Source organism: Ostrea edulis, chromosome 5 (genome assembly GCF_947568905.1).
Source record: "Ostrea edulis chromosome 5, xbOstEdul1.1, whole genome shotgun sequence".
NCBI classification, from domain to species: Eukaryota; Metazoa; Mollusca; class Bivalvia; order Ostreida; family Ostreidae; genus Ostrea; species Ostrea edulis.
The window spans coordinates 51,688,225-51,708,386 of NC_079168.1; the positions used below are offsets into that span (position 1 = coordinate 51,688,225).

The 20,162-nt window shown below is 34.1% G+C and overlaps 1 protein-coding gene across 2 annotated transcripts in view; it reads left to right on the forward strand.

Annotated features, from left to right (window-relative positions):
- The window catches only part of LOC125648987 (kinesin-like protein KIF16B), a 33,809-nt gene that overhangs the window by 6,139 nt on the left and 7,508 nt on the right, over positions 1-20,162 (forward strand). The window contains exons 9-33 of one of the 2 annotated variants that reach the window (XM_048876090.2): positions 71-138; positions 393-493; positions 2,052-2,168; positions 2,291-2,388; positions 2,530-2,604; positions 4,200-4,313; positions 4,776-4,895; positions 7,478-7,529; positions 8,782-8,919; positions 10,692-10,777; positions 11,038-11,129; positions 11,490-11,543; positions 11,733-11,865; positions 12,088-12,123; positions 12,784-12,876; positions 13,001-13,162; positions 14,920-15,725; positions 17,185-17,257; positions 17,844-17,989; positions 18,414-18,608; positions 18,817-18,871; positions 18,988-19,047; positions 19,156-19,272; positions 19,409-19,498; positions 19,779-19,862. In XM_048876090.2, the coding sequence (XP_048732047.2) occupies positions 71-138; positions 393-493; positions 2,052-2,168; positions 2,291-2,388; positions 2,530-2,604; positions 4,200-4,313; positions 4,776-4,895; positions 7,478-7,529; positions 8,782-8,919; positions 10,692-10,777; positions 11,038-11,129; positions 11,490-11,543; positions 11,733-11,865; positions 12,088-12,123; positions 12,784-12,876; positions 13,001-13,162; positions 14,920-15,725; positions 17,185-17,257; positions 17,844-17,989; positions 18,414-18,608; positions 18,817-18,871; positions 18,988-19,047; positions 19,156-19,272; positions 19,409-19,498; positions 19,779-19,862 (3,165 nt within the window). The remainder of the gene's footprint in view (positions 1-70; positions 139-392; positions 494-2,051; positions 2,169-2,290; positions 2,389-2,529; positions 2,605-4,199; positions 4,314-4,775; positions 4,896-7,477; positions 7,530-8,781; positions 8,920-10,691; positions 10,778-11,037; positions 11,130-11,489; positions 11,544-11,732; positions 11,866-12,087; positions 12,124-12,783; positions 12,877-13,000; positions 13,163-14,919; positions 15,726-17,184; positions 17,258-17,843; positions 17,990-18,413; positions 18,609-18,816; positions 18,872-18,987; positions 19,048-19,155; positions 19,273-19,408; positions 19,499-19,778; positions 19,863-20,162) is intronic. The other variant, XM_048876091.2, reaches the window with a different exon arrangement.

Below are 20,162 nucleotides of genomic sequence, written 5' to 3' on the forward strand. Positions count from 1 at the left end.
CCCAAAATAAATCTATTTTAAAAATCTATTAACACTAAACTTTATAAGCATGCCTTCTGTTGGTCTGTAGGCCAAGTTTAGTGATGACATGCCCTGTGAGATGAGCAGCAAGATTCACCTCGTGGACCTGGCTGGGAGGTGTGTTTGGAGTGTTCTCCTGTCTAATGTTTCTTGTCTTTTCTCATATCACTTTTCTTCAACACAGTTATCTTTAATTAATAATACTCCCTTTTTAAAACATTTTATAGTTTACAGAAATTTGTGATAGGTGTAGGATAACATTGATAAAAGGAAAACGTGGACAAATTCGATGTTGTAACAGTTATAGTATGTGGTGTATTTGATAAGAAAAATTATTTAAAAATTTGAATCTGGAAGAGTTTGGTTTTCAGTGAGAGAGCTGATGCATCTGGAGCTACGGGGCAAAGGCTAAAGGAAGGAGCCAGCATCAACAAGTCGCTAGTCACCTTGGGGACTGTAATCTCTGCATTAGGTAGGACATGTAGACTTATAGAATCCTTCATTAGTATGAGTGTGGGGTAGGGAAATTCCACTGAGGGGACAAGATTCAGTCTAGGACGAGGCTTTGTTGAGTCCTAGAAAGCGGATCTTGTTCCAGAAGTGAAATTTCCCTATCCCATATGAGTAAATAATGAAGGATTATTTTCCTCACATTTTACCCACTGTTTAGTGCATAAATTCAGGAGCTTGGAGAAAATTCAAAATGATCAAAATCCTCATTTGAACTTCAATGCAAACACTAATTAGACAGGCAGGAGCAACTAAAAAATCCAAGATTGTCCATCAGAGAGCTATATCAAAAGTTTTGAAATTTAAAGAAAAGAATACAAAATATTTTACTTCACCATGTAATGTAAATCATAGAAAATACATGTATATGATGTCACAATCAAATGACATTGCAGCAGTGTAAGACAGAAAAATCTCACATGACTGTCTCACTTGGGTAAAGCCAATCTCACACTGGTGATAATGTGAGAAACATTTATCTTTAACTTGGAGACTGAAATCTTTGTGTAAGGTAGGATGCATAGACGTGTATTTATAACCTGGTGATGGTAATCTCTGTGTTATGTAGAACACACAGACACATGCAACCTGGTGATGGTAATCTATGTTTTAGTTAGGACACTCAGACTCGTGTATCTACAACCTGATAGTCTAGATTTAAACAGGATGCATACATACTAAGCCTAAACCACTCAAAGATATTTCTGTTTTAAAATTAACTTTAGAATTAGGTTTACCTTTATTAGCACATCCTTCCATTTGTCACACTTTTCCCACTTTATTTTTTTTCTCAGAAACTTATGGTACAAAGCTTACCATGGGAGAGTTGTAATATGTAACATACATGCATTTGCAGATTTATTTCATTTAACATGTTTATCATTTTATCAAATTTTCCTCTGCTAAAGTAACCAATATTTCCAGCACTCCAAATTTGCACAAGATACAAAGAAGAGCTACTCGCACAATGTCTCATTCTATATTTATTATACCTCGTTTGGGGGGGTATACTGGAATCACTTTGTCCGTCTGTCTGTCCGTCCGTCCGTCCGTCTGTCCGTTGCACATATTTCATTCAAACTTTATGCACATCTTCTATATATTATGAAGTTGTGCATCTCCTATTTTTATTGAAATATTTTAACAGTTATAGAAGTTACGCACATTTTCTTTTCATTTTGGGGGTTGCGCACTTTGTCCAGAGTTTAATTCTAATACCGTTGAACAGATTTGATTCAAACTTTATTCTCATCTTAGTATATATAGTGCCAAATAGTATTCATTGTTTATATTAAGCATATTTTTAATATTTCATGTACTGCTGTACTGTAGAATATACACTTCTGCATTCACATTGATTGCCCTGTAGATAATGTGAAAATATCCAATGTGCTTGCATTAGATATTTCCCATCATCTTATATGGCCCGCGGGGGGTATTAGTCCCATTAGGACAGTTCTAGTTTTAAATACATTTTTATTGATTACATATAGAACGTTACAGTGCATTGATTGTTGTAGCTGATATCTCAACTAACAAACATGAGAAGAAAACCTTCATTCCGTACAGAGACTCGGTCCTGACTTGGCTCTTAAAAGACAGTTTGGGGGGCAACTCCAGGACTATCATGATTGCAAGTGAGTGTGCAACTACAACTCGGATCTTCAGAGGAGTATGTCTATAAAGACTGGTAATATGATAATAGATGTGTTGGAAACACACCTCTGAAGCTGAGAAAAGTAAACTTGTGATTTTTCAGCAATATCACCCGCAGATGTCAATTATGGTGAGACCTTGAGCACCCTGAGATATGCAAACAGAGCAAAGAACATCATCAACAGACCAACAGTGAATGAAGTATGGATGTAATGACACTTAGGAGGATAATGTTCTTCTCAGGAACATGCTTTGAAATTGTTCTTTATAACAAGATTGAAATATTGACTGTTCTTAATTTACAGTATGTAATGTATCGCTTACTGTGAACTGTTTATCTAGGATACCAATGTTCGACTCATCAGAGAACTGAGAGAGGAGATAGCGAGGCTTAAGGCGATGCTTGGAGGGAACATTGTAAGTACATTTCTGTCTGCTTTTATGCTGATATTCTTTATAGACTTCATGTATATTTATATTACAAATCACATTTTCCTCTATGAACCAACCAATTTCAGCACGCAACACAATCCATTCATATTGACTATGAACGGATTATGAACTAGCTTAAAGCACGCGACTGAGAGAGCGTAATGATTTGAAAAAATACAACATGTGTTACAAAGATCTCGCAAAGTCACACCTCGGATTAAAGGGACTGGTTCACAATTTTTTAATGAATATTTTTTATTTTTGATGTGAAACATTAAAAATATAACTCATTTAATGTTGACAGCCAACATTTTGACCTGAATGCAAGAATAAAGCAATATTTTAGCCTTAAATTGGTGTTATGTAAACAAAAGACTCGAGTCATTTTATGTATATAAACAAACCAGTGAAATATCAATATTGTAATATAAAGCATCTTAATTTTGCATAGTTACAAATTTTAACTTTTAGATGCCACATTTTTACCCGAAGAATGCTGAAATGTGAAAGATATAATAAACTTAGATCGATGTCCATTTCTTTTGAAAATTTCATAAACAATAAATTCCGCAATCTTTGTTTACAAAACAAATAATGAACTCTCTAAAATGAGCTTCTGTGATATTGTATAACCTTAATTTTTATGTGAAATCTTTTGAACACATTAGGCAGTATATTCTGATCAATGAAATTAAAAAGCAAAATTTTGGGAAAAATGGTTAATCAGTCCCTTTAAGATTGTGAGCTGACATGGATTATCATCCTAATCTTGTGATCTCCTAGCTTCAAAATACAGTGCACCGTGCAATGTAGATAAAGGGCAGGGTAAGACGAAGTGTTACGTCATGTTTATGATTTGACGTACGTCACAATAAGACTGACATAGGAGGATCTTAGGAGTTCATTTTATGCAACAAAATATTTCATGACTTATAGAAGCAATGTAAACAAACAGTGATTTAGTAAAGGAATATAGATATAAGAATTGAACAGTACTTTTGAGCTGTTCATGGTGAGTATGAACGGATTTAGATTTGAGGCAAATTCTGTGAATTGCGCTAGCGTGATTCACAGAATTTGCCTCAAATCCGTTCATATTGACCATGAACAGCTCAAAAGTGCTGTTCAATTCTTAGATATTTACATTTCCAATGTTTTTGCCTTTATCTCTCTACAAATTACCATTTCCTCATAAATGTGCTGCAGTTGTGAACAATATGCGTATAAATCTTGATGAACATAGTATGTCTATTTTAACAGCTGGGAATTCCAACAAAGATTAAAGTACATGTAGAATGTAAACAAGAAATTTCATGTTTGAAAATGCATACAGGTATGAACTGCAACGCTTCACATCAACACTTCATGAAGCGCTAACATGCTTCATGGTGTACCAATATGAAGCGTCGCATTTCATACCCTCATGTATTTTGAAATATAAAATTTATTTTAATATACATGTACATGTATTAAAGGAATAGTAAACTTTAACATACTGAGTAATTATATTTACTGTATACACATGCTCCATTAAAAATGTATTGTTTGTATGATTTATATTCAAATTTATGTTTTTACAGGACAGCATATCCACCCCCAAAGTACAAGAAAAGTTACACGAGAATGAGGCTCGGGTTAAAGTCTTGACTGAGGAGTGGGCAGGCAAATGGAATGAAGCCGCAAAAATACTGAAGGTTTGTGAATAAATTTGCATACATCTGCCTGTGAAATATAATGTGGCATAACATTATAAACTGATGAATTAGTAGTATATTATAATGTGAACTTATGTGTATATTTTGGTCTTGAAAAAAATTATCATTGATTATGTTTGTGATATATTCATGTCCATTGTATATTTCATTTGAGCATAAATTTTAAAGACCTTTGTAATTGTTTATGTAAAGAGGTCTCTGAGTGATTACAAAGTAATTACCACAGTGAAAAATGTGTAATTGTTTGTGTTGAGACATTGTTACATTATGCTTGTGTACACATACATTGAGACATAGCAATTATTCCTGATAATGACAGGTTTTCTTTAGAAATCAGTTTAGTATGGGTTAGTATGGTTTAAACTTATGACAATACTGCACAGTGGAGCTTTTATCATGATGAGAGATGTATTGTTTGATATATTTGGTGTATTTCTACAGGATCAGAATGTGGCAGTCAGAAAGGAGGGGATGGGCGTAGTCCTGGACTCCAAACTCCCGCACCTGATTGGCATTGATGATGATATACTTAGTACAGGGATCATGCTGTACCATCTCAAGGTCAGGCCATTAAATTAATTCAGGTTAAGTCATCTCAAGATCAGGCCATTAAATTAATTCAGATTAGGCCTTCTCAAGGTCAGGCCATTAAATTAATTCAGATTAGGCCTTCTCAAGGTCAGACCATTAGATTAATTCAGATTAGGCCTTCATCATAATCAATGACCTAATGTGCCATTAAATTAATTCAGATTAGGCCGTCATCATAATCAATGACCTAATGTGCCATTAAATTAATTCAGATTAGGCCTTCATCATAATCAATGACCTAATGTAATACATGAAGACATTTTTGTACATATATTTCTAATATGACAATAAGTACATGTAGTTTTATTTTAATACATAGATCTATATGTATCGTATATTTCCTAATGAAGATTCTGGAATTTGAAGCATTTCTATTACTAAAAATATGGATGAATGATTTCAGACCAGGAATTTTATGTTTTGAATGTGTAGTAAGTAAAATGTATTTTACACCATTGTTTATGTTGAATGTATTGTGATGTTCACTGTTTGAGAAGATTTCTTGTGCAATTATAATTTGCAAGTTTATTTATGAATTGCGAATTTATGCTAAGAATGTTGCATGCATGAAAAAAAAATTTTTTTTTGCAATTCCAATGATTTTTCATGACCATACAAATTATACCATATCACTGCAATTTTGTCAATTTGATTAAAAAGTGCAATTTTTTAAACATATATATGTCAACTAAATAGTGGCAACATTCAAACAACATGATGAAACTTTCAAATTATATTGATTTTTGATCTTTTATCTCCTTTCAAAGGACTCTATTAACTATACTACTGATATGTGCCTCATAAAACATGACAAAATTCAAAAATGGTCATTGAAACATCTGCATGTAGTTTATTTACAGAACAAAAATGAATTCATGCCTATCAAAAAGATTTCGGTGTGGATTAGATTGGCTGTTTACAATTGTTTGTATAATGCTACAAAATAAGCAGTTTCACTGTAATATAGACTATAGTTCCAATGTTTCAGCCATAGTTTCCGATATATAATGGAGCACTGATGTGTTCCATCACCAGTTTTACACATTTCATTCACATCATCATTTTACACTTTATATTAGTGAGTGGTTTTAGAGTATGTCTGTGCTCTATGATTCCTGATCAAAAACATAAAATGCCAACAGAAAAAAATTTAATTCATAACTAAATAACAATGTCGTGATACATGTAAGATACTAATTTTACAGATTTGGTGGTATTCCTAAATTTTGATAATAGTCATATAAACTTTTAATGAAAGTTGAATTTTGAAGTAGCCATGTGATATTATACAGATATTGACTGGGCTCATTCGAGGGTCAAACAAAACAGCTGTTGTCCAAGGACCCAGTCCATAACTGTTTTGTTATATAACTTCATTTCTTGGGTTGTTTTACTAGATGCACTTGGTTTGTTGACTTTGAACGGCCAGTGTGATTGAGTACATTTATCACCTGATTCCACTAGTTTAAAAGAAAACGTACCCAATATCTTAATTGATAATTATATTTTTCGTGTATCTGCTCTACTTTTCATTTGATAAATTCTGTATTTCATCACCAGCCAAACCAGTGAACCTCGCCATTACGTAAACAAATCAGCAGACCAAAAATCATGTGACCTGTGTATAACCGCTTTAACAAGAATAAAATAGAAATAAGTAAACTTCATTTTATACAATTGATTCTAGAAAATGATGAACAAATATTTTTTTTATGTTCTTGCTGTCCCTAATTTGAAGAATTAATTGAATTTCATCTTCCATTGCTGTCGCAAAATGCGCATCTGCCATTTCTCTTTATCTAAACAACACAAAAAGATAACTTGAGTTAGCACCATATGACGTCATCGGTCAACAGTCTTTTTTAACAGTCGATTTTAACAGTTCCCAGTCCAACAGTCGCCAGAACAGTCGAAATGTTGGACTTTTTTTGTAAGGAGTTATCTAGGAACTGTTTTATAGGGGTATAACAATGTGGTATGTGTGTGTACTGTTCCAAGTGATAGTGTGGTCTGTGTGTGGACTGTGCCATGTGATAGTGTGGTCTGTGTTTGGACTGTTCCATGTGATAGTGTGGTCTGTGTGTGGACTGTTCCATGTGATAGTGTGGTCTGTGTGTGGACTGTTCCATGTGATAGTGTGGTGTGTTTCATGTGATAGTGTGGTCTATGTGTGGACTGTTCCATGTGATAGTGTGGTCTGTGTGTGGACTGTGCCATGTGATAGTGTGGTCTGTGTGTGGACTGTTCCATGTGATAGTGTGGTGTGTTTCATGTGATAGTGTGGTCTATGTGTGGACTGTTCCATGTGATAGTGTGGTCTGTGTGTGGACTGTGCCATGTGATAGTGTGGTCTGTGTGTGGACTGTTCCATGTGATAGTGTGGTCTGTGTGTGACATGTGCTCTAGGTGTCTATTATTTTTTGTCCTCTACTGTATGTGGTCTGTGTATTGTCTCATGCAGTGTATCTGGATTAAAGTTAGTTTACATAGTTTGGAATCAAGTTTCTTTCAGAATGAATTTAAGCAATTTAGTCATTTCTTCTTTTATTCAGGAAGGTAGAACTTCAGTTGGAAGAGGTGATGCAGATGATTCCCAAGACATAGGTGAGTAGGTTAATCGTGTTAGTATTACCATTATCACTAACATGACATAGGTGAGTAGGTTAATCTTGTTAGTATTATCACTCACAATACATAGGTGAGTAGGTTAATCGTGTTAGTATTACCATTATCACTCACAATACATAGGTGAGTAGGTTAATCGTGTTAGTATTACCATTATCACTCACAATACATAGGTGAGTAGGTTAATCGTATTAGTATTACCATTATCACTCACAATACATAGGTGAGTAGGTTAATCATGTTAGTATTACCATTATCACTCACATGACATAGGTGAGTAGGTTAATCGTATTAGTATTACCATTATCACTCACATGACATTGGTGAGTAGGTTAATCTTGTTAGTATTATCACTCACAATACATAGGTGAGTAGGTTAATCGTGTTAGTATTATCATTATCACTCACATGACATAGGTGAGTAGGTTAATCGTGTTAGTATTACCATTATCACTCACAATACATAGGTGAGTAGGTTAATCGTATTAGTATTACCATTATCACTCACAATACATAGGTGAGTAGGTTAATCGTGTTAGTATTACCATTATCACTCACATGACATGATGATTGCATGTGCACACAGGGTGTCATTTTTTTAACAATGCTATTAGATCCTATATTCTTTACTTGGAAGAATTTCCAGACTGTCTTTTATGTTTTTAAGTGATGCTCCATATTTGGTAATGATTACACAGACAGGTGGTACTAAAAAACCAGATCAAACTAGTTTGTAACAAACATTCCTTCATTGTATGATGAAAACAATATCAATTTCAAAAGAAATATAAGAGAAAAGATTCAGTGAATGTAAATATTACCAAATAAGGAGTGTCATCAAGGTCAAAGGGTGCGATGGCTGTTCCATTTAACGTAAAGAATGGGTCAACCATATTATATTTCAGTACTTAAATCTAGTTTATATTTCAAAACCATGCTTAAAATTATAAATATGAACAATAAAATGTCTTTCTTTGTTGTTTCCTCAGGTGATGAAGGTAGCAATCATTGCAGAAAAAATTTACATAACCCCGCAGGTTATGATTTTTGTCTGCAATGCTGGCTACCTTCATCACCCGATGAAACAACAAAGAAAGCATTTTATTGTTTAGATAATATTTTTGCAGTGCAGTATCATTATTGCCTTTAAATATTTTCAATGGCTTTGGTATTCACTCATAATAGAACATATTTGTTACATGTAAATACATATACACTTATGACCATTCAGTGATAGCTGGGCTAGATGTGGAGCGGTACCATTGTTGGATTGAGAACACGGAAGGAGAAGTCATTCTCTATCCAGTAGATGAGGCTCTGTGTGCTGTGAATGGCAATGTTGTCATTGAACCCACAAAATTAACACAAGGTATGTGTACATGTACGTATAAAAGAAATATTTAGAACATTTTTAGTTTAGTATTTATATGCTTTTTAGCTCACCTGAGCCGAAGGCTCAAATGAACATTTCTGATCAAAATATGTTTCACATTTTCATCTTCTCCAGAACCACATGGCCAATTTCAATTGAACTTGGCACAAATCATCATTAAGTAAAGGGGATTCAAGTTTATTCAAATGAAGTGTCATGCCCCCTTCAAAGGGAAGATAATCAAGAAAAAACAAAAATAGGGTGGAGTCATTTCAAAATCCTCTCAAGAACCACTGGGCCAGAAAGGTAGAAATATACCTGAAAGCTTCCTGACATAGAGTAGATTCAAGTTTGTTCCAATCATGGTCCCCAGGGGTAGGATGGGACCACAATAAGGGATCAAAGTTTTACATCCTGATGTATAAAAAAATTCTTTAAAAAATCTTCTCAAGAATCACTGGATAGGTTGGAGGCACAATAGGGAATCAAAGTTTTACATGTGAATATATAGGGGAAATCGTCAAAAATCTTCTCAAACCACTGGCCCGGAAAAGTGGAAATATACCAAAAAGAGTAGATTCAAGTTTGTTCAAATCATGTTCCCAAGGGGTAGGATGCCCGGGTCACAATAGGGAATCAAAGTATTACATGCTGATAATAGGAAAAATCTTTGAAAATCTTCATAAGAATCACTGGGCCAGAAAAGAGGAAATTTACATGAAAGCCTCCTGACATAGAGTAGATTCAAGTATATTTCATTGTCCCCAGGGGTAGGGCATGGCCACAATAGAGGATCAAAGTGTAACATGCTGATATGTAGGAAAAATCTTTTTAAAAAATTCTTAAGAAGCACTTAGGCAGAAAAGATGAGATCGTGACCTTGACCTCAAAGTTTGATCTACTTTTAAAAAACTGATCTATTCAATATCTCCTGAATTATTTAAAGTAGAAATTTCATATTTTGTGTAGATTTCTTATTGTAAGTCCTTTCATTCCATACCATGATCTTTGACCTTGTGACCTTGGAGTTTGACTTACTTTTAAGAAAATGTAACCTATTTAATATATCCTGAACTGTTTAAGGAAAGACTTTCATATATTGTGTATAGATTCTTTATGGCAAGACATACCATGATGTTTGATCTTGTGACCTTAACCTTGGAGTAAGACCTACTTTTAAAAAATCTGACTTATTCAATATCTCCAGAACTATTTAAAGTAGATTTTTTTTTTTATATGTTGTATATAGATTTCTTAAGGCAAGGCCTTTAATTTCATGATCTATGTGACCATGACCTTCTCCCAGAACAACAAGGTCATGTGAATAATTTGTGTGTAGGCATCCCCATGTTGTGTGAATTCATGTTCACTTCAGTAATGTCAGAGCCCTTGGAAATTTTTCATGGGAATAAAAATTGAAAAAAAATCTTTTAAAAATCACAACAGCAGGGCCGTTGTGACACAGGTGAATGATGTGGCCCATCGGCTTCTTGTCTCAAATAACTCAGAATCACATGCTCTAAAAATTATCCAACTAGACTACCTGTACCAGTATTAAACATAGTAAATTCCCTAAATCCATGATTACTTACATTGATTGTTGATGTTAAATTACAATGATATGGAAACTCATTTCTGTAACTTCATTTAAATTCAATATCAGTTATACATGAATGTATAATGATATCATTTCTTAACATTACAAACATGTAATAATTGAAAATAATTATTTTGCATTCAAAGAAGTGTTAATTGACTATTTTAAACAGGAGCTGTAATTCTACTTGGAAAAACCAACATGTTTCGATATAACAACCCTGCAGAGGCAGAGAAACTGAAAGCAGAGCTGAATAATGTAAGTGAAAGAGAATGAGGTACAGTGTTAAGGGGAGATAAATCAGAATACAGTGAGACTTGTCTATTCAGAAGGTTGTGTGATCTGAAATGTTGTATAAACGTTATTCACTTTTTGGCACCAGACTTTGAATTTTCTTACTGTCTGTATGTTGTTTGGTAAACAAGTTATATTGTCTGTAAAATGATAAAGATTAAATTTCTGACTGTATTTGAGTGAAAAGTTTTATTTTCAGAACAACAAATACTTTCATTTTTCAGTGTGGCTTGAGTCTCTCTAGGACATCTCTACTGAGTAAATCAATGTCAGATTTGTACCGATCCACAGATAATCTTTCTCTGTTGTCTGTTGGGTAAGAGATCTATTTGACACAGATACTGTATACATGGAAATTCACCTTGTATTATTTTCACAGTCCTCCCCCCCCCCCCCCCCTCCCATTTTAAACTTGCTCACAGGTGCTCTTCGCTACCTTAGAGTAATGAGAAGATTTGTGTTTGCCCAGTTTTGAATTTGTCCAATGAGAAAAACAGGTGGAAATTTAAAGGGGATGAAAATCTATTTTCTTCTGTGCAGTTATTTATAATATAAGGTTACCACTGCATGCAAAGGACAGTTTCTTGCCTTACTGGGGCTTCATGTAATGAAGAAAGTTAAAACAACACATATTCCATACTACAAAAAATATTACATCTATACCTCTTATTGATAGATTTGAACTTGAGCAAGCCCATAATGAAGATTTACAAAAAATAGAGGAGAAAAGGTAAAATAATATGAACAAAGTCATATGCATGTATTTTATAGATTTAAAGATCATAAATGATGCATGTATCGTAAATGTGAAACAATTGCATTTTTTTCAACTTGATATTAAAAAGAAATTTCGAATTTAAAAATTGTGGATTTTTCCATTTGAGCACCATTTCCCTATATTCTGTATATATTACTGTAGATTACAAATTAATATAATGGAGAAGAAATATGGTAAGGCTGAGGATGAGCGTCAGTCTCAACAGTTCCAGCTAGAGAAAGAACTGGAGGAAAAACAGTACGCACTACAGAGACTGGAAATCAGCCTGCAGAAGGTAGATCCTGTTCTGGGATTGTAAGCAGGAAGCCATGGAGAATATCACTCTTTCCTGACTATGTCTAGTTTGTTTTAACCACAGAAAATCATGAATATGCATGAATGAATATTATCTAGTTTGATAATGTTTAATGGACAGTTTGTATTAAAGCTTCTGTAAAGTCAATTTTGTCTTGTTAATTTTGACAAACTAATTTTTGTTTTCTTTATTCTGTTTTAGTACAAACAGCAAATGTGGGAGAGTAAAAAGCACCAGGTGAGTATTCTTGATGGTACAGTGTACAGTAAAATGGGGTGTGGTGGCAAAGTCCTGTTTCACTTCCTAGTAGACATGATTCATTATATCCAATGAGTTCTTTATTTTTATCTAAGTGTCTTCATTATAACCATGTTTAACTGTACATGATTCCAACAGCTTATTCAAGTGAGCTATTCTTATCTATTTCTATCCATTATCAGTTTCTTTATACAGCTTTAGGTCTGCTAACTTTTACATACTAGGCCACTTTCAATCGCTGGCATAAATCATCCTTGTATGAACGGAATATTCAAGTGTTTACAAATGGGTAGCCATCCACTACTTTCAAGGGAATTTGATTAAGTGAGGTGATGGGATTTGTAAATCTTTTTAGTTAGTTCAAATTATGGCTCCAAGAGCCAAGATGGAAATAGGGGTTCATAGAAATATACATATAGGGAGAAGTTTATGTATAAAATAACCAACCCAACATTTATCTCAAGATTAATAAAATTCCAGTTTATCAAATTTTTCTTCATCAACAGTGGGATGATTCGGTGAGCATTGTGAAATATTATTTAAGAGATGAATTCATGATTGATAAGTGAAATATAATAGGAAGACTGTAACTAAGAAAAGTTGTGAAAATTGTTGATTTAGATAAAATTGTTTTTATAGACAGGTCATATTGATGAAATGCTAAAGGAATTGGATGAGAGAGAAAAGGTGTTAAGAAAAGTAGCCCAGGAATCCATCAACAAGCTTAAAAAGGTATATTACCCATGAAACACAGAGGTAACCTTTTTGCAAACATGAATTGAAAGGAAATTGCACAAGATCAGTAACATAGAATTTGAATATAATTTTACTGAAAATAAAATTTAATGTTTGGTAGGAGATTGGGGCATTACAGGAGTCGAAAAGCATAACGACAGCTTCACAACAAAAACAAATGGATGAGCTGGTGGCTGAGGAGCTGACTGCAGATGGTAAATTCCAGGCAGTATCACAGGAATTACAGACTCAAATCACAGCACAAACAGACCTAGTATCTAAGGTGAACTTTGAGAGGATATTTGGTATCCATTGTGACCCCAGTGAATCATTTGCAGCTTTCACTTTTTCTATGATGTTTGCTTTGGTAAATCTCATTCTAGACACACAGTAATAGCTATTGGATTAACACTGGAGTTTAATGGTCACTTTCTATCTTATGTCTCCACCATAAATGGCCAGGTGTAAAATGTTGATCATTTCTGTCATTCATTTTTTGTCATAGTTGTAGTTTTACAAACTTTTTTATGACCTTTCATGTAATGGCACATAGTGTTGAATCTTTCCCTCCATTCTTCATTCCATGATTGTTGTAGATTTTTATGCCTTGTATCAATGATTGGATGGTATATTGTTTTTGTCCTGTCTGTCTATCTGATACTTTAATATTATAGTGTGTCGCAAACACATCATGTTTTTTCACTATTCTTGCAAACAAATATGCAGTTACTTTTCAGTGTTTCAGGTGCCTCTGAGCTAGAAAATATCCACTGAATGATGTTATATAATATATTTAAAATTGAAATGATCTACAGTATAATCTGTCTAAACCGGCTATGTGTGGTTCCAAAGAAATTGGCCGGTTTGCACAGAGTCCGGAGTGCAGAATGTTGACAAGAATGAGAGTTGCTTCCCTTGTATTCACTATCTATGCATACATATGTATTTTAATATACATTTATCACAAAAGAATTCAAAATGTAAAAATATAAATGTCAGTGTTTTATTGTCGTGCTCATTTGAAAAAGTTTCAATTATTATTAAACAGTTTAAAATCTGGGAACTATTCGCGCAATTTTCTGTTGGTAAATTGTCGATTTCGTCTACATCATCGCCGTTATCAAGTGCTACATTATGTGCGTTCGTCAAGTTTGTGTTGCGTTCGTTTAAAATTTAGTCTTTCCCAGCTTTCATTGTAAATGTATCGCTTTCAACTGTCTCAATATGTGAAACGGAAACTAATACCGAGTGATCGACCGGACATGGCGAGTTGTGCTAACTAGCTGCATATCATCACTGTCTGACTCGCCGTAGAGCTCCGAGAAGTCCACGAGGGGAAACCCTGCTTTTGGAAAACATAACGGGATTGTTGCCGATTTTGTTTCATTCCAAAAATGTATCGAATTCATCGATTAATTGAACTTTGTCTTTTAATGTCAGTTCTCGTCTCTGTCGTTAGGGGAAGGGCGCCATTACCTTGTGCGTGGTGCTGTCATAATTGAAAAGTGCATCCCCTAAAAATTAGGTTTTATTTTAAACTGATCGCGACTCATCGCCAGTTGCACTCTTTTACTTACCTGTGGCTTCCCATGAGACACCCTTTTTGTACACCATGTGTGATCGACCGAATACCGACAGGTTGGTCATCGTGGGGTGGCTGGTTTACATGCGATAATTAGAGCTAATTACGAGCAGTTGGGACCTTGTGTACACCGAATACAATTGACCACAACAATTAGGGTGGTGTATCATCGAGGGGCCGGTTTACACAGGATAATTAAAGTTAATTGATAGCAGTTGGGACTGTGTAAGCCGGCCGATATACAGAATACGCAGTATCCGGAGTACAGGGAATTATTAATAAAGGATTTGTTAAAGAAATGTTAGGGACTATATTTTGTGGCCGGAATTGACAGAGCGCCAGAGTACTCAGAGGCCGGTTTGGACAAATTATACTGTATATAGATTCTATGACAGTAACTATTTAAAGTTTTTGAGAGGTTTCTGTAAGATCAATTTATTCTGAGTTTCCTCTTTTAGAGTAAGAAACAGGCAGAGGAAAGTGAGACTGAATTATCCAGACTACGAGAGGATTTCAACTCAAAGAAAGAAATATTTTTAAGGCAAAATGAAGAAGTAAAAAAACTTTACTTAAAGGAGAATGAAAATTATTTGAAAGCAGATGAGCAGTTCAGAAAAGAAGAAGAGGAAATGAAAGGTAGATGGCAGCGCCCTCTGGAGGATATAGCAACAACCAATCAGACAATAGAAGAAGCATGGCACGATCTTAGGGAACATGAGGAGGAATTGAGAAAGAAACTTGATCAGTGCCAAGATAATGAAGAACGAGACAAATTGTTGGTTGAACATGATGAATTGGAGAAAGCCAGGGAATTGCTGAAGGAGGAGGAGGAAATTACCTCCCACAAAGAAAAGCTGCTTCTAGATCAAATTGAAAAAGAAATGGAAAAATTTGAGGTGAATAAAGATGAGGAACTTGGTGAATTAGCTTTGAAAAGGGATAATATAGTGGTTTCAAAGGATGAAAGTCTGTATCATTTACATTCAGCATTAAAAGAAAAGGAGAAATTGACACAGAAGTTAAAGAGAGAAGTGTCACATTGTGAACATGAAGTTGAAAAACTAAGATCTAGTGAACAAAGCTTATGTGATGATAAGGACATCAGACAAGCAGAGATTATACAGAGGAAAAGGTCATTGCTGGAGGATATGTCTTTATGCAGGGAAAACACACAAATTGCTGTAACAGATCTTGAAGCAAAGGTTGTTAAAGCGGAGAAGAATCTCCAGGAAGAACTGAGAAACATTCAATCCCAGAGAGAAAGGTATCTCTTCCTTTCTGTCATTTTCCTAGATAATTAGCTTTTTTCTCCATAGTGGATTTTAAGAATTCTTTATTGCTGAGTTTACTTTCATTCATGTAATTTACAGAAATCTTTCAGATGCACTTTTTAGGTCACCTGAGTCACTCAGGTGACCTTTTGGTATTGTTCTGCATCCATCATTGTGCGTCATCTGTCGTCCGTTAACAATTGAACATTTTTAACTTCTTGGTAACTACCATTCCAATTTTTTTTCAAACTTGGTATGAAGCATCTTTGAGACAAATGGACATAAATTGTAAATTGCATGGCTCCTGCACCCCTGAGTCCTTAGGGACAGGGCAAACACTGTCAAAAATCAACCAATTTTGAAAAATCTTTTCTACAACTGCACATCTTTAAGAAAAAGTAAATGCATCTAGTCATGTAGAGCAGGGAGTCTTCTACCAAAATTGTAAATTTTATGATCCCTAAGGTAGAGGTTCTGACACCAGAGCAAGGCGAAACTTGGCATATAGTGGTATGTGTAAAACATTTATTAATAAGTAACGTCTTTAATGCTATTGATACTATTATAAAATTAAAACTAAATAGATATTTAGTAGGAGCAGGTAGCCCTTGACAGAAATTGTACATTTCATGATCCCAGTGGTAAGGGTTTTGGTTTCAGAGTTAGGAAAAGCAGAAAGACTTGTTTTACACTGCTGCTGAATATTAGAATTTAGCTTAGATATGCAGAATAGGAAAATTGTTATAGATTTCTTAGGTCTTAAAGGGACTGGTTCACATTTTTTGAAAGAAATTTTTATCATTTTTGATGTTAAAAATTAAAAATACAACTCATTTAATGTTGACAACCAAAATTTGGACCATCTGAATGCAAGAATAAGAGCAGTATCTTAGCTTTGATTCTGTGTTATGTAAACAAAGACTCAAGTCTTTTTATGTAAACAAACAAACCAGTGAAACGTTAATTTTTGTAATTTAAAGCATCTTCATTTTGTACAATCACAAATTTTAACTTTTAAATGATACGTTTTACTTAAAGTATACTTGAAATGTGATATATCTAATAAACTTGGATCAATATCCATTTATTTTGAAAACTTCGTAAACAATAACACACTTCAATCTTTGTTTTCAAAACAAATAATAAACTCTCTATAATGAGCTTCTGTCTTGATGAATAACCTTAATTTTTTTGTGAAACCTTGTAAACATATTAGACTATAGATTTTGATCATTTAAAGTGAAAAACAAAATTTATGGGGAAATCGTGAATCAGTCCCTTTAAGGCTAGTGATACTTTTAATCAATACTTAGGAAACCGATTAGGCCTGTGGGCCTCTTGTGAGAATTAAATGAAGTACAAGTATGTACATCTATTACAACATTTTTAAACCAGAGAATACTTCATGATACATTATTATTGATTTAATAATATATTATACTGTTATCTTAGATTACTAGATCAAAAGTCCCCCGATATGAATACCAGTGACTTTGAAGATCCAGCAATGCAGAGTAAACTAAAAGTAAGTAATGAACTACGATTGTTAATTTTGTTTTGGTACAAGTATATTAGAGACTGAGATTTTAAGCCCCGCCATAAAATTTAACTGGTCAAGGTTGGAAGAACTGCTGCTCGTCAGTCAAGGTAGAAAATAATGAGTAAAGTATTGATTGACATAACAATCCAAGGTCAGCCATGAATTGGTGGTCTCCTGTGTTTTGGCAGCAATTAATACTACATCTTTGTTGTGTCTATCATGAAAAATGGTCAGCTAATTAAAATAATAGATTAATTATGAGCACTTTGGCCTTAAAAATATTTTGAAGCACACTATCACTTGCACATGATGACCATGGTAACATTAGATTTATTGAAGGAAAGATTAGCGACAATGATGACACTTGTTGATTTGAAAGAGAATTTATCTAAAGGATTTCTGGGTAAAAATACAAATCCAAACCTCATCTGTTAATGTGTGTCAGTTTTTAAAACGTAAATGCTTATTTTATTTTCATGCTCATGTCATCTATCACTGCAATGTAGAAAGAAAAAAACAACAACAACAAAATGATTATAGGTATGTGTAATGATGTGGCTCTCTGATATAGGAGGTGGAAGATCTAAAAGCTAAGCTAGAACTGACAGAACAAGAACTAGAGGAAAAATGGAAGTTGTTTGATGAGCAGAAAAATGCTGAGCTGGATAAGATTGAGTTTGAGCGATTCAAACTTCAGGAACTAGAGAATCAAGAAAGGTTTGTTGACAGTGATATTGAAGGGAGGGGATATAAAGTGTATTTAGTTTCTGGTCTTTTTGTGGTTGTCTTATCTTTTAATATTTTCTTCCATTTTCTCGTGTCTTCCAGAATAAGATGGCATGAATTTGTGTAAGTGTTGTTCATCAACCAAAGTTTTTGTTTGGTTTTCAAACTGGGACAACATTTTGCATGTATTTTAGATTACAAACACATGTACTGTGTATACATGTATCCAAGTGAAATCTTCCTAGTTGTTACATCCCAGCATGTCAAAGAATTTCGTTGAAATTGGAAAATTTCAGAGGAAATGAGGGAAAATCGAATATTTTTTTTTTATTTCTTGGTGATGGTATTTCCATATGATGTATATGCATGAAGGATTCAAATGAGATGCAGCCTCCACAGTGTTCATCTTTTGTAGGATCAATGCTTTGGTGGAGCAAGAAGTGAAAAGACGTCTGTTTGAAGAGAAAAAACAGAGAGAAAATGTAAGAAAACAAGAGCGAGAAAAAGAGAGAGTAGAAAGAGATTTAGAAATTCAGAAATTAAAGGAGCAACACAGCAGAGAAATCAAACAGTTGAAGGCCAAATTTGAGGCGGACCAAGAAATCTCTAGGTATGTCTGGTATTGATACATGGGTCTATAATTCCCTGCTTATATAAGTACCTTAATAACATCTGGTCTATTTGGTAGTATATGTGTAGTTTCTGATTCTATCAAAGCTAATGGTCACACAGGACGACCTGTCTAACCAAAGGCTTCTTAGACAATTTAGCATGTGTGTATTTGTATTTATGACTAATATCACCCATTTTACTTACAGACACTCTTCTATGACCTCACTGCAAACTCGCTCCAATCCTTATGGATCTAGCATGGTAAAGCACTACATTTACAATACAGAAATAAACTGACAATAGTCTATGCATGCTTAAGATTGTACATGTATATACACTGTACAAAGTTAATGAGACTCGTGTTGTCTTTTCTTCAGTCTCCCACCAGTAGTTCTTCCACAGACCAGTTGTCTAGAGCAAGGAGTTCTAGCTCAGTGGTAAGAAGCAAATGTACAATAATGATTATCCCCCACCCCCCAAAAAAAAACAAATCAGAAAAATTAGTTGAATATAACGGAATAAATGATAGTCTATATATATTTCAGACAGGATCTGGGTCTTATTCTGGCAGCTTTTTAGAGGCATTTCAGATCAGAATCGGCATCCCGACCTACCGTCTCCATGGTTATGGATCAGATACTCATTATGAGTATGAAGTAAAGGTAATACCTTTCCAAACTTTTGTACATTTTTAAAAAAGAAATTGGATGCAGAAAAAATGACTAAACTATCTTTGCTTTCTTTCCTGTAGTACCCTATCAGACCTCTGACAAACTCTGTGATACCATTTCTTTGTAGATAGCAGTTGGCGAGGATATATGGAGCATATACAGGAGATACAGTAGATTTCGACAGCTCCATCAGGATATGAAAAAAAAATACCTTGAGGTTAGAAGTACACACATTTCATAGAAATATGATTCCATTGAATGATATATTATGAAATTCCACATAAAAAACTCTACAATGTGATATGTTATAAAATTCCACATGAAAATATACTCTACAATGTATTTAATAAAAGTTTCAAATAGTATTTACCAAATCTTTGGATTTTGAGGATCTGTTTTAAGGACTTTGTTCAAAATGTCATAAAAATGTACTCAATTAAAAGTAACTGAATGAGATTTATTCAGATGAACATGTATATAAATTTTTAATTCTGTAGGTTTCACAGTTGTCGTTTCCACCTAGAAAGATACTGTTCAGTCGATCTGATAAAGTGGTAGCAGAAAGGAGAAAATCGCTGGAGGTAGGCATTTGGTTACGAAATGTCCAATCCAACAATTTCAATCCCAATATTCAGTCTTAGTTGTCTTTTTATGCCCCCTTAGTAAGAGATTAGGGTTTCCATATTTCACATATATGTATATATTCCTTGTGACAAGACCTATCATTTAATACCAAAATTTTCAACCTTATAATCTTCACCTTGGAGTTTAACCCACTTTTGAAAGACTTTAACCTTGTCCTTAACTTTTGAATGCTTAGCGTTAAGGCTTTCATATTTCACATGTGTATTCCTTGTGACAAGACCTTTATTTTGGTACTA